The 15,641-nt window shown below is 35.4% G+C and overlaps 1 protein-coding gene across 1 annotated transcript in view; it reads left to right on the top strand.

Moving 5' to 3' along the window:
* LOC145690265 (tudor domain-containing protein 5-like) overlaps positions 1-15,641 on the top strand; it is a gene marked incomplete in the record, with an annotated part of 128,683 nt that overhangs the window by 53,326 nt on the left and 59,716 nt on the right. Inside the window, 1 exon segment of the mRNA XM_081764994.1 lies at positions 12,309-12,511. Within this exon segment, the coding sequence (XP_081621120.1) occupies positions 12,309-12,511 (203 nt within the window).

Here is a 15,641-nt window from a genome sequence, read left to right as displayed (position 1 = left end):
GACACGAGATAGCTTGTAAAATGTCTCGTCTTGTCTAGAATGTCTCGAAAACAAAAGTCTAAGTTTTAAAATTATTTTTCAAGATCTATTCTCTCAGAAGTAGTTCTCTGCCTTAAAATTAATAACGACATTTGTGATTTAAAAAAAGATAAACAATGCCTAAAGTTAATAGTTAACTTTTCGAAAAGAAGCTTCATTAAGGGTGAACCTGAAAGATGTCCACAAACTTCGGGAGGTGATTCGTGACATCAAAAGGAGACAAATGGTCCTCTTGCAGTTTTCGAATTCAGCTTCGTTGTCGAGATACAGGGTTGCCAACTGGTCGTGTTTGAGAAACTCACTGGGAATAAATTCAAGTCCAAGAATAAACTACTACTCATATATTTTTCAGGTCAATTGACTTATACCATGTAAGGTCAAATATTTATTTATGAAGTGTGTACAAAATTCGCCAGGGTCTTTTCTGAGAAAATCGTCGAGAAAAAGTCACCTCCAAGAATAAACTACCCCTCGTAAATTTTTCTAAGAGAAATATCTGATACTGCAATATAGGGTTGTTAATTAAATATTGATTAATGAAAAATAAATAAAATTGTTAAAACCATTTTTGAGAAAATAGCGTTTTTCGATTTTCGGCTGTTTGTAAACCACACTTATTTTAGGTGGTAGGAAAAAATGGAAAAGCTCCTGTAAGAATACTAAGTAAACCCTAAGTTTAAAATTTGGTGTAGATAAGTTGAACGGTATGGCCTCTAGGCGAGTGCATATAAAAGTGTGCCGAACGGACGGACCGGAAGGACGGGTGTCGAAAAGTCACATTTTCGGTATGTAGACGCCATGAAACATGTAAATCCGTTGAAATCTGAATTTGATATTATTTTCACAATCACTATATTTTCTTCTCTCTTTTGTCGCTCGAAAAAGAAAAGCCTGAGTTTACCACAAAAAGCTAGGGAGTTTCTCAAAAAATATTCAATTACAGGGCCACCGCACTAAACTTTTTCAATTCAATTTCTTAACTGTGTTAGGCCGCAGTTGTTACTGAAGTGTGTATTTGGATAATACGAATAAAATTATCGTATTATTCAAATACATCGAATGTCAGATTATCGAATAAAAAACTTCGATTGAAGAAAATCCATACTACAAAACTAACTCACACTTTGAGCACATTTTCATTAGACATATAATAGACCAATTAATGCAATCATTGTTTATGAAATATGAAAAAAATCAAATGAGTCACTTTGGGAAAGTCGATCAAAAAGAACACGTCAGGAGTAACCTACCTCTTGTGAATTGTTTCGAACAATGAGTTAAGATATACTTGTGGTTATTAATGAAATATTTATTTGCGAAATTTGAACAAAATCGCCTGTCGTTCGAGAAAATTGTCGGGGAAAAAACCTTGACCCCAAAAATAAACTATCCGTTGTAATTGTTTTTCATAGAAATGACTTATACTAAAATATAGGGTTATTAATGAAATACTTATTTATGAATTATCAATAAAATTGTCCGAGTAATTTTTGAGAAAATCGTGAGGGAAAAATAACTCCCCGAAGAAACTATCTCTTGAGGATTCTTTCAGGGTAAGCGAGTTATTCCATATTACTAGGTTTTTAATGAAATATTTATTTCTGAGTACGAACAAAATTGCTTGACTCATTTTTGAGAAAACCGTGGAGGAAAAACACCCCCAAGAGTAAACTACCCCTCGCATATTTTTTCAGGACAAACGAGTTTTGCCATATTGTTCGGTTATTAACGAAATATTTATTTTTGAAATATGAATAAACTCTTTTGAGTCGTTTTTGAGAAAATCGCCCAGACAACACTCCACCAAGAATAAACTACCCCTCGCATTTTTTTTAGGACAAACGAGTTATGCCATATTGATAAGTTATTAATGAAATCTTTATTTATGAAATATGAACGAAAACATTTGAGTCCATTTTGAGAAAATCACTGAGAAAAAAAACACCCCCTTAGTATAAACTACCCCTTGTAGATTTTTCTCAGATAAATGCCTTATACCACAAAATAGGGTTGCTAATTAAATATTGATTTATAAAAAAAGAAAGAAAACAAGATCGTTAGAGCCAGTTATGAGAAAATATCTTTTTTTATTTTCATCGTACAGGAAACTACCCTTGTTTTGGGAGTAGGAGGGAAATAAAAAAACTATAGGAAATACTATGAAAATCTTAAACTAAAATTTGGTGCAGATAAGTTGAACATACCGTAAATTTTTCAACTAATTTACGGTATGTTCAAGTATGGCTTCTAGGCGAGGTATGGCTTCAGGTATGGCTTCTAGGCGAGTGCACAGAAAAGTGTAGCGAACGGACGGACGAACTGATGGACATGTATCGAAAAATAACTTTTTCGGTGTTAGGGGCTATAATACGTGTAAATTCGTTGAAATCTCAAATTTGATTTTTTTTTTTTTCGAACACCATACTTTCTTCTCTCATTTGTCACTTCAAAGTAAAAGGAACTCAGAACTACAGATAAAAGACACCTACTTTTACACATAGACATTTATTGATTTAAAACTGTTTTAGTTTGTGTCATTTCACTTCCAATTGAAAGGTTTTACAATGATTAACGGCATACCAAAGACGAGACGGAAGTTTTCAGGAAGTAAATGCATTCAGAAGTCTAGACTGCATTACAGCCTGTTTTTATTTCTGCAATTGTTAACAGCTGTAATTTCGTCCAAACGCTACATGAAATAATTTTTGGTTGACGTCATTGTATTACTATTTTAGTATTGTTCTCTTCAGACTTGGTTGAAGTTTTGTCTTGACGGTTATACATTTTTTCTTTCTTATTTCATCGTTACACATAAGAACAAAATGTTATGGTGAGTGGATAGATTCGAACCTACGAACATTGAGTTTATATTCTTCCAACACTTTACCAATGGACCAAGCTTTGTCTTCACGTTAACGCCCGGTTACAGGGTTTACTACGATTTAAATAAAATGGCTGGCTGTTAGAATTCCCTGCTCACATATTTCGATAAATAATTTTCATTGCTTCGAAGATACGTAGAGCAATGTTTAGATACACATTTTAGGAGAGTGAATTTTGGTGTATATAGTAATTTCATGCCAGGTAAAAGCTAGATAAGTTTTGATAAAATGTTTCATATGTAGTTCTCAATAATAAGCTTGCTGTTCGGAGTGAAGTTCCAAGGTTCAGCATTGCCTAGCAGTTTTTGCTATTAATATCCCTTCTAACAATATTGGCAGTGGACAAAAGTTAGCCCGTGTTGAAGCTTTTTGCTCCTAATTTAGTTATTTTACTTATTTAAGGAATATATTGAAAATTGTCAGCAGGCACGTATGCAGTAATTTATTTCGGGAGAAGTCCGACTTCAATATTAGGATAAATTATAATAAAATTTAAAAGATAATCCTTAAATTTAGGCTAAATTTACAGAGAAGTTAGGATTTCAGAGGGGAGTCCGGACCACCTGGACCCACCCCTAAATGCGTCCTTTGTCAGTAACGTTTCCTCATTTTGAAACCCTCAAAAACTTCGGATATATAAAGGGAAAAGAGTTATTTTCGATAAAATATCACTTCAGAAGACGCGACAGTTTTATTGCACATGGTGGTATCCCAAGTTCACAAGGGCAAGAATTCATTAATTTTGATTCTCTGTCATTGTGCTCTATCGAAAGGTTAGGTTTGTAACATATTACTCCTACGAACAAGCATGACTGGCAGATAGGAATACTGAACACAACTCCAGAGAAATGCATGCTGAATTTACGTTTATAGCTACGCTTTGGTGATTTGCCCTCAAGGTCAATCGAGTGGTAATTCAGTTCCGTCTCTGTTCTTAAGCCATGTTCGTATTACTTCGAACAGTTTTGCTTCGCGTAAGAAATCGAAACTCAGTTGGTCAGAGCAACTAGTCTGTAAGAATTAGGTTGTTAGTTAGTTAAAAGCCCAGTACGAGTAAGGGTTTTTATTACTATTGTTTTTATCTTTTTTATGTGAGGAAAAATCAAATTGTGACATCGCGATATCAAATGTATTTGATTAGGTAGCTTTGTCTTAGCTAAACTTTATAAACATCAGTAACCGTCGAAATTATTTCACCAACTGATCATTTACTGAACATTTCAAACACGTCAAACCAGTGGCATAACATGAAGGTTAACCTCTCCTCCGCAATCCTTAGTTATGCGTCCGTACTTTCAAGGGCGGACTAAGGGCCGGGCGACTGCCCGGGGCGCCAGAGAAAGAGGGGCACCAAAACGAGCCTCAAAAAGTAAATTTTATAATGTGCTTTCTACTGACGTTTTTGGTTTATATTCTTGTAAAGTAGTGGCAATTATATGATCTTTTTCCATTTCACTATGGAAGAAGAGAGTTTCATAGTACTAAGGGGGGGGGGGGGGGGCTGTATCGAAAAATTGAGAGATGGCATGTAGAATAAAGAGTGCCGGGAATTAAGTATTGTTTGTTTGTTTGCTTGAGTTTAGCGTTCCACGGTTATGCCTTAATGGGCAAGGGAGATGTGGATACTAATTATAGTGGAATCCGAACCACTTTTATCGTTCAACAGTAATCCACCGGGAATTGGACCCGGTACCACAGAAGGCAGGCGTGCTAGCCACTAGACCAGGGGGGGTGGAGTTGGTATTGTTTATAGCGGGCCATATTCTTTGTGAAGTTTTCCTAGGTAATGGATTTCTTTTTGAAAATGGGTTTAAAACATGTGCGTCATTTAGGGAGGGCAGGGAGGGGCATTTGCCCCCCGTGAGTTTGAGATGTATATAGATTTTATCATTAGAATAGTAGTAAATCAGTGAAAAACGCGAAATTTTACTTCTATCAAGAGGTCTTGCCCCCCCCCCCCCCCAAAGCAAAATCTGAAATGACGCTCCTGGTTTAAACTATTAAAAACACTATGATAAAATGTAAAATATAGGCTACTACTAGGGGAAGGGCGCCAAAAAGTCACTTTGCCCGTGTGAAAATTTGGCCTGCTCCGCCCCTGCGTACTTTCTGTATATTTTTTGGCCTTGCAGCTTGTGCGGTCCCCACGCCACATTGTTGCGGGGGCGCTATTTACGCCTACCCTTCGAACGTAATTCAATAACTGTTTAAGAAATTCTACCATCAGCGTGAAAACGGGAATATATTTTTCTAATAGTCTCATAGAACTTTCACTCAGAATGCCAGATGCAATTTTTCAGAGTGGGCTCTGGCTAAGTAGAAGGAAGATCTGTTTCCTAAGTAAGTTCCTTTCAGAAAGTTTGCTATTTCTTTAACAGTGATGTAAATAAATATACTTATCGTTATTAGCTCGACACCAAACCATCCTGGACAAATCCCTCTAGAACAATGATCGGCAAAAGTTATTCTGCATAATTTTATAAGCGACTCAAGGGTGAAACACTTGTTAACGAAAGCAATGTTGTGTATATACTGCCTTGTTTCTGACAAAATATAAAGTCTTTTGTAATCTTTAGACACTTTTCCTATTCTTTTTGTCACCCTTGGTTGTGTAAGGAAGCCTCGAACAAATAAAGAAGAGGTAATATTACAGATAAGGGGCGCTATAAATATATTAGGTATTTCTTTTGTTACCTAACCATAACGGCCTAGGGTCGTCTTCAGTAGAATAAAAAATGCTACGTGATATTACATTCACGAAGGAGGAAAGGATGCTCTAAATATATTTCTTATTCATTTTGTCTGCCCTGCTTCTCAGAAATTATATACCTTCTGTTGGAGGGTGCTGAAAAGAGAGGAGGGGAAATAAAACGTCGTGCCCCCTCATACATTTTAAATTTTGTGACGTGGTTGCTCAAATTATTACTAAAGAAAGCACTTTAAACTAAGATGTGTAAAGACAACATTATGTAAGGGTGGCATATTCATTAATAATAATAATAATAATAATAATAATAATAATAAATAATAATAATAATAATAATAATAATAATAATAATAATAATAATAATAATAATAATAAATATGAATGTCTTTGGAGAGCCGAAATTATGTGAGACGAACAATGATATGTAGAGGTTTAAGATGGGTGGTCATAGAGGAGGAAAAACCAGGATTTTTCTCTCTCTGACTCTCTAACGTTAAGATTATGTGCTGAAGGTAAGAAGCATCATCATTCTACAATAGGTTGCTTTTACGTAGAATATCTATTACTTGAGCTCCCCTCCTTCGGGCAACTTTGCTTATGTAGTAAATTCAAAACAATTTCAATTTAAGACAAATATTTATAGAGAAAATTAAACATTTAATAGGGAAATCTGTTATCAAAATATCCAAACACGTAGATAGAAGACTATGTAGTGAGAAACATTGTGAAACTATAAAATTCTCCAAATTAGAATTAACATTTACTGGAAAACATTCGTTATGCATCAGTGAGCACAGGGGAAATAATTACGAATCTGTTTGCAAACAAAAATTAGAGACACTAATGCAAATGCGACGATATTTTCTCTCTTTGTATCGTCATGAGTTTTACACATATGTTACAATTTGATTCTTTCCCAAATAAAAAATAAATAAAATAACCTTAGTGATAAAATACTTCCACGGGATTCGAACCGTCTACCTTCGGTATATAAACTCGTTGCTTTACCTAACTGAGCTATTTGCTCTCTTACGTAAGCTGAACCTGTTCTACAGTAAAGAGGATTTTTCATTACGATTGGGCTAACATTTCGTCTTTTTCCATAGGTAATTTCCACTATTTGCACTATCTATACGTTAATACTTAGCATAGATTCATATATTTGGAGTTCGCTGATAATGCATATAATAAGACATACTAGAAATATTTCGTTAAAATTTTCGTTTGTAGATCTAATCCACGCTTCTCTCAATGACATAGATGTCGCTGCTTCGTGTTGAACTGCAGAATTCCCTCGCGTTCTTGAAAATTTCCCACTTTAGCAGAGTTGGTAATTCTCGAGATTTCTGTCGATTTAATGTTTTTTGCTTCTAATTTCTTTATTTTAAGCTAATATCTAACACAAATATTAAAAACGGGTTTGTTATTAACCTGTCCTGCTGGGGAAACCTTCCGAAATTTCGAACATATAAAGAAAACGGAGATATTTTCAAAAAACTTCAAAATAAAGAGACGCGTCATTTATTTTGCTCATGGTAGTACTTTTCCTATTGTTCAGCCAACAAGTGGATTCCATGACGAATGAATATGGAGTGTACGATGCGAAGAACTTTTAACTCTCATATTGCACTGCATGGTTTGTAAGTTCTTCTCTGCCAAGAAGTGATTGAGATGCTGGGAAAGGTGATAGTTGATTGGGGAAGACATCAAGGCAATACAGTGTAAGGAAGAGTTTTATACTGGAATTCATGCAGAAGCTGTCTTTTGATCTTCATGTGAGAATATCATGCCTGTTGACAGTTGCTGGATACTCAGAGACTAGTTTGCGGTACACTTCTTGGAAGGTGATCATGATCCAACCAATGCCCTGGCCATGTTTGATTGTTACTGTATTATTATTAAGTATTCTGCTTTCGGCAGGTTCTGGGACTAATGAGGATTTTTTTTTCAATTTTAGATTTTGGCCTGGAAATGTTACTTCCATTTTTGTCTATCTTCAGCTTCCTCTTTTAACTCCCAATATTTTCTCCTATCTTTCAAATCATCGATCAGCTGTGTTCTTCTTCTTCCTATTCCTCGCTTCCCTTCCATCTTTCCTTCTATGGCGGTGTGAAGAAGACAATTTCTTCTCAACATGTGTCCAATCCAATTGGCCTTTCTACGAAGAATGGTTGCTAGAAGTGTCCTCTTCTCTCCTATCCGTTTTAAAACATCTTCGTTTGTTGCTTTCTCTGTCCATTTTATCTTCTCCATCTTCCTCCAACATCGCATTTCGAAGCTCTCCAAATATTTCCTCTCTAACTTCCGTAATGTCCCAAGTCTGAAACATTCAGTCAAATGCTCCATAAATAGCACTTGACCAACTTCTTCTTAAGTCCAATATTGAGCCTGCTAGTTAAGAGTGATCTTTTCTTGTTGAATGCTTCGTTAGCTATGGCAATTCTTGACCTGATCTCTTTGGTGCAGTAAGCGTCTCTCGTCAAAATACTTCCCAGATACTTGAAATTATCGACCTTTTCAAGTTTTCTTTGTTCTACTCTAATCCGTAAGGGCGTGTTTCCACGGTATATTCTCATGATCTTCGACTTTTCGATGTTAATTTCATTGTATTATCACAGTATCCACTGGTTTTGCATGAAGTTTTACAAACATCAAGCGGTCACTGCAGTATTCCACTTTGGTTACACTTCTTGCTACTTCGTTCTTCATTGCGACACCATTCTCGCCCTTATCGCACCCGAATAGTATATTCTGCAATTTCCCGATACTATCTCATCTTTCCCTGGTCATCTACTGTGTTCACTTTACATTTGTCCATTTCCACTTTTAAATTTTCAAGTTTTTCCTCACGTCGTAGAGTCCGTACATTCCAGGTTCCTATGCTGAAATTAAAGTCATTATTATTTTCTCCTGATGATTCTTTCCGGAGCAGTCCTCACCCGGAGATCCGAACGGGGGACTACTTTATCTCAGGAAGAACCACCATATTTATTTATTCTCTTTCTTCGTCCCTTCTGGGAAAAAGACAATGTGGTAGTATTCCCAATTCCTTTCCACATCACCGTGTGCGTGGGTTTTCTCGGTGTTCTCCCGTTTCCTCCCACTTTCTTCATTCCACCATTTCATTCATCACTCATCATCACCGTCTCCTTTAGCCTAACCGGCATAACCGTGGGACGTAAAACTCAAAGATTTCATTTTCATTTTCCTTTCCACATCTCCATGCCGTTGACCATCTAGTGGTTCATCCGCCTTTTAGAACAGTTTCCCTTCCTAAGAACAAGAAGGTGCCCTGACCTTCACCCGCTCATCCGCCCTCCGAAAAGACCGTTGGCACTTGGTAGAAGCTGACTCCTTATCCCGGGAGTCGGTCGGTCCCCACCTACGTTAGCCGCCAAAGACGTTGCCCGCTTTCTCCTGCGAGGAGGTGTAGGTTGGGATTTTCCCTTCGTTTAGGATGAGACCCGAAGGTTTTTCTCAAACCTCCCCAGTACTTTGGAAAGCGTATGATTGTTATAGCAGATTTATTTTTCGTCAGATTTTATTCAAATTTTTTATTAGTTTACTTTCATCCAGAAACACACTACAGAAAAATTACACAAAAGTTACGAAGCTTTCTATCCAACATTATAAATTTCTTACATTTTTCAAAGGCCATGCAATGATCTGAAGTAAGGAAGTTAATCTCTATGTATAAAAATGAAAGTCATTATGTTTGTGACTTCGTACATCTTGAACCACCCGACCGATCTCGGTCAAATTTTAAACATAGATGAGGTTCGTTTCGGTGAAATGATGGTTTTCATCATGTCACTTTGATTGTACAACGTAGGGAAGGGAAAAGGGGAGATACGTAAAAATAAATAAAACCTAATAACTCTTGAACCACGAGATCGATGTTGATCAAATTTCCCACATAGATCAGGTTCGGGCCAGGGATTTTTTTCTTTTCACTCTGACGGTGCAACTGAGGGGAGGGGGAGATATAAAAAATACATAAAAATGAAAGTGACAACGTTTGTGTCTTAATAACTCTTGAAACACACGACCGATGCCGATCAAATTTTCAACGTATATGAGGTTCTGGCCTGGGATGGTTTTTATCATCTCATTTTGACAATACAACTTAGGGGAGGGGGAGGGATATATTTAAAAATGATCGAAAATGGCTGATATTAGTGTTGCATCCATAGTTTCGACAGACGAACAGTGACACTTCCTATGCAGTTTAAATCCAAATTCTACCCTATATGTCCAAAATGAAATGGTCTGCTAGTTTAATGCATTCCTGGTCGAACCGTGGTTTGTTCCTACGTATCCCAATTTTTAAATTTATTTATTTATTTTTTTGCTCAAGTTTTAATACTATCTCTAATTGCAATCCAGGTATCCTCAACAGTAGTGCACTCCGAATCTTCTAAACCCGAGAATCTATTCAAAACTTCAATCTGGTATTCCCCTCTTACCTGGCTCTCTTCTAATTTTTTTTAAAATTAAATCTCTCCGTTTTCAGATATTGAATATTTCCATTATTCAATGATGATCTCTCTCTTATTATCGCTGCTACCAGGTAGTGATCAGTGTCGCAGTCAGCCTCTCTAAACGATCGGATATCAATTATGCTAGATTGTCTTCTTCCATCTCCTAAAACGTGATCAATTTGATTATGTGTTATTCCGTCTGGTAAGATCCAAATGTATTTATGAACGTCACGATCTGGGAATTTTATACTCTTCACAATAAGGTTTTTGGATGTTCCAAACTTCGCGAGTCTAACACCGTTGTCATTACTTTCCTTATGCAGACTTTCGTGTACCTTCGCATTGAAATCCTCTAATAGAATTTTCATATGATATCGCGGGAATTGGTCAAATATCCGTTCCACTTCTTCGTAAACTGTCTTTCATATCGTTATCCTTATCTTCTGTTGGGACATGAACATTTAAAACAATATCACACCACCGACCCTTAAGAGTAATAAAAGAAAGTCTGTCAGTAACAAATTCAACCCGCTTAATTGCTGATATTATTCGTTTGTGAACGAAAAATCCTGTTCCTAATTAGTGATTTTTATTTCCTTTCCCGTAAAATAACGTAAAATTTCCGGAATTCACAGTTCCATTTCCTTCCTACCTAACTTCCTGAACTCCTACTAGATCCATCCTGTATTTCTCTAACTCACTCGTTACGGATTTTAACGCGCCTGTCCTATAAAGACTTCTAATATTCCATGTTCCAAATCTCATGTCCATTTTCTTTTGCTGAGGTGCCAAATTATCAGTCATTGTCCGCGGCTTCTGTGAATGTTTCTGAACAAGTGCCTTTTTTACGGGATGAGGTTGTTAGCCTTAACCAGACCACCAAGCTGGAGGACCACTCCTTGTCGTCTTTCCGCGACTGCTTATTCAGTATATTCGCAGCTAACCTCTATATCTAGAGGCTTTCTCCTCGACCCGCAACCTCAGGATGTGCCATGCCGTGGTGACAAGAATATATTTTGTAATTAGATATTTAAAGCAATGAGTGGAGTGGAGGGCTGTGAGGGGAGTTGGGAGGCCGTGTAAAAAGTGTTAAAAAATCATTTGTATTTCAAAAAATCAAGACTAACTAAATTTATTAAAAATAAAAATATTCTTTTGATGGTGAAACAATTACAAACCTGAAATCATGAAGAGTATGATTATTCCTAAATAACTTTTAAAAAATCATTGTATTAAGTACTGGAATTTTGCTGATAGTTATACTGAATATACTGGAAATATACTGGAATTTTGAAAATGACTCAGTAGACACCCTGTTGATGTATATTTACAAATAAGTAAGATTAGGTTAAGATGTGTGAAATGAAATGGTGGTTTCTGATTAATGTTAATGAATATGCATTTGAAATTCTATAGATTTTTATTTAAGGATCTATTTCAGATCAAAGATTTAGATGCAGCTTATAAACATTATGTGCATACAACTTCATGAAATATTAATGAAGCTATTTGTTTCACTGAATAGATTTACTTCACAAGTATTGGTGGAGCCAGCTAGTTATTAAACTCTGTATTAAATCATCAAGGATTATGATACTCAAAGATTCTTCACAATTCACGTTAATAGATATTATTGTAGTAACTAGTAGATTAAATGAAATGAAATTATTTATGTAATATTTATTTTTCTGTGTGGGTTCCTTGTCACCACGACATGACGCGTTCTCTGGTTGCGGATCGAGAAGGCCTCTAGATATGGAGGTTAGCTACAAATATACTGAATAAGCGAACAGACAAGGAGTGGTCCTCCAGCTTGGGGTTTAGCGTGAGGCTAACATCATCCTGTAAAAAAGGCATTTGTTCAGAAACATTCACAGAAGCCTCGGACCAGGACTGATAACTTGACACGATTTCAGCAGCAAAACTATTCAGTTCAAAGAATATAATTTTGTTTTATTTTCTTTAATGTAGCTGGGGGAAAGCTAAGTTTCTCGCTGTATTAAAGCTGCGATCCAACCAAACTATTTCTTCTACAAGTATTTACCCACTCAATATCATTATATGTATTATTAATAATAGTATTGTTTATATGCAGTTACTTTAAGGTAAGGAACGTATGTACCTATTTATTAATTTCGTGCGCCATATTAGTTATACACATGTTGATAGATGAATCTAATAAACTTCTCAAATTTTCAGATGCAGAGCATTGAGACATTGTATCCAGAAGACGTTGTGAACCATCAATATGTAGTAGAATATCAGAAAATACCGGCAGACGTAGAAATTGGAGCAAAATTAGAAGTGTATGTGTCTGAAGTATATTCGCCATATCACCTAAGCATTCAACTTAGAGGGAAGACCACATCCAGGCTTCTAAAAATCTTAATGAAGGAAATGCAGTGAGTATTATTATTTATTTTCTCCTCCTGTGCTTAAAATGTATTTACAAGCCTCTAACTATGATTGTGTAGTCCTGATTTAAGGCAGTCATGTACATTTCTCCACCTGTTAATGTGTAGTAAAATTTCAGTACACAAAAAATGGAAAGTAAACACGTATTATTTCGCAACGTAAGAGTATGCTGTCGTATTTTCATAACCAGTCTTATTTACTTGTTTCTTATGTAAAGAGATCAAGGTAAATTTTGAAAGTTTTCTTATTTTATTTCAGCATTTTAGAATCAAGATTGGTAAAATCATTTCTTTCTGCTTGCTACTGTTTTGTCAAGAAATTGTATGTTTAGCACTAGAACTCAAATCGTTTACTTTGGCATTGTGCGAAAAGAGAAGGTAGTGAACTACTTGTATCAAATTGCATAAGAAAAGCATTTTGCGTAAGAAAGAAAAAAGAAAAGGGACGAACCAGGGACTTTAATATGCTTATATACTAAAAGTACTTAGGAACCTTATACAAGATGATACAGCTGTGGGCTGGAAGGACGGCATGCATCAGTGTTACGAGAAAAGTGATTTATATCCACTCTGTGTGCACATTAGATGTCATATACTGTACTTGTTATTAGTGAAAATGTAAAGAATGTTAAATTGTAGTATAGAGAATGGGGACAAAAGACAAATATTATTATTTTGCTTTACGACATTGAAAAGACTGAATATTGAAGAGTTGATTAGAGGAAACTATACTTGTATTAAGGAGGATTAAAGTTATACACTTGTAAACAAAAAAGCCTAAACTGCCTTTCAGCTGAGTCTAGACAATACCTCTCTTGATCCTTACGAATTCCTTTAGGTCTAACGTGTTTTCTGTGCATTTTTTGTCACAGGCAGAGCTGGAAATTGAGCGGTAATTAGATGGTATGCATACTTTCATTTGGTTGTTCTTACACTGTACGATCAAATCAGAGCTACTGTACAGGGAAACACTAATTTTAAATCGCATATTTGATTTTGTATTTTAAATCAAGATCGATTAAAAAAAAAAAAAAAAAAAAAAAAAGATGGAAGTGTGAGCAATATCATAACTACAAATAGACTACAGTCATGGTGACTACGGTGACATAATGTACTTCGTTAATTGTTTCACTGTTAATTCGAATGTCTCCTTAAGATCCCTTGCCCGATGAGCTTCCTTGGAGCCGAAACGAAGAAGTACTTTATCAACAACGTATCGAAGTAAGCAGGGTGCAAGAATATTTGAAAACATTGTGCTTTTTCCTGAAGGAATGTGACTTATTCTATCAATCTGTTGCATAAGATATAGAAAGGAAAGCTGGTCTTTGTTTCCAAAGGAGTTGACGATCTCAAGAAACAAAGTAAAATCATATTTTCTTGTAGTATCAGTTTAATTGTAGCAGACTGATATTTATGGTGGATTATTTACATTGCATATCATAATGCAACCCACCGTTTATTTTATTAAATATACTATGTATGATAATTCTGCGTGAAATACGGTAATTTCTATGCTACTGTATAAATCTTTGATGTTAATAATTTCCAACCTTGCTCAACATACAGTCACAGGGAGTGCACGGATTCAACATTTTTTTCTGTCATGAAATCAGTATAGACATTACCTGCAGTGTCCCAATAGTTGTAGGCTAAATATACGAATCAAAGAAACCATGAAAAATAAGATCGAAATACGCAAGTTGCAACCTTCTCTTAACTTTTTTCTAGATATCGCAACAACAGAAACCTATCGGTCAGTGGAAAGATAGCGTAAATGGTAGAATAGGTGGACACATGAACTTGACAAAACCAATGATCGGCAGTCCAAATCTTGGTTAGGAATTGACGTTTTCCTTCGTGAGTGAAATTATGGAATAAAAAAGGAAGCAAATAAAATGTTAATACAAATACCCGGACAAATTAGAAAATACAACAAGAGATCAGCTACATCAGAAACGAAGCTCACTTAAAACACTAGGACGATCGAGAAAAGTCACATGACCAATTCAATGTTATGCGTTTTATACCAGATAACTCGAGAGTTATATTTGTATCAGCTATTCTGAGAAACAACTGAACCAATTTTAAACTCTTTTTTTCACCACTGGAAATAATATTTAATCTAGTTGCTGATAAGCTGTATTTTACCCTAGAATACTATGCTGGAAGCGCTTAAAACGCAGTTTTTACATACATAAGTACTAATCTGTGGAAGTACTTGATCGATTTTAAAAGTTTTTTTTTTTTTTTTTCCACAGCTAAAATGCTAATTTAATACAAACAGTAATGGAAGATACTTTTCCTGGAATGCAGATCGGAAGTAATTCTGACGTCAATTTTTTCTATTTGTATGATTAATCTGATATATAGGTTTCATGATGATTTTTTCAGACCACGATAAGAGAAAGATTTTCGATATTTTCCTGGAATTAATTTTGTCATAAATGATCAAATATATTATTTCAGTTATTAATAATAATATTGAGAAATATTTTTATTCATCAAGCTATATAAAGTAATTACGGACCGTTATTGCAATAGTATAATGGTAAAGGTAATTTATGTATCCTTGACCAGTGGCGTGCCCAAAGGTGATTTCCAAGTTTTAAGCTTACCTTGAGCAAATAACTGTATATTGGGTGTTCTAAAAATGGCACCCACGGACCACAGAACACTATTCTACAGGTCAAAATAAAGCAAAAAATATGTATATTCTATACGTTTCTATTGGTCGTCTAAAGACGCAATTTCCACTGTGGCAACATCACATTGCAGATAAAAGACCATACAGTTAATCTACTATTCCATCAAATAGTTACATCGATTTTTCTCCAGATGGCAGTTAAAGCCGATAGACGTTAATATTAGCACCACCTATTAGCCTCGGTACAAAAATAGCAAAATTCATTTGCTAACAAAAGAGCAAATACTTAACCAAGTTAAGCCAAATAGTTTCTACAGAAATACCTATATTTCAACTAAATCAGTGTAATTTTATTGTTTTGTAATGAATCGCAAATAAATAATTGTTTAAAAGAGAGTTGACTCAGATCAAAAGACTTGTTAAATTCAAATAATAAATTGTGCTTCATTGCTTGGGTGTTTTTATAATGCCTCT

Source organism: Thermobia domestica, chromosome 7 (assembly GCF_964235325.1).
Source record: "Thermobia domestica chromosome 7, izTheDome1.hap1.1, whole genome shotgun sequence".
NCBI classification, from domain to species: domain Eukaryota; kingdom Metazoa; phylum Arthropoda; class Insecta; order Zygentoma; family Lepismatidae; genus Thermobia; species Thermobia domestica.
Note: the sequence above shows the minus strand (reverse complement) of the source record. Positions and strands in the feature narration are given on the sequence as shown.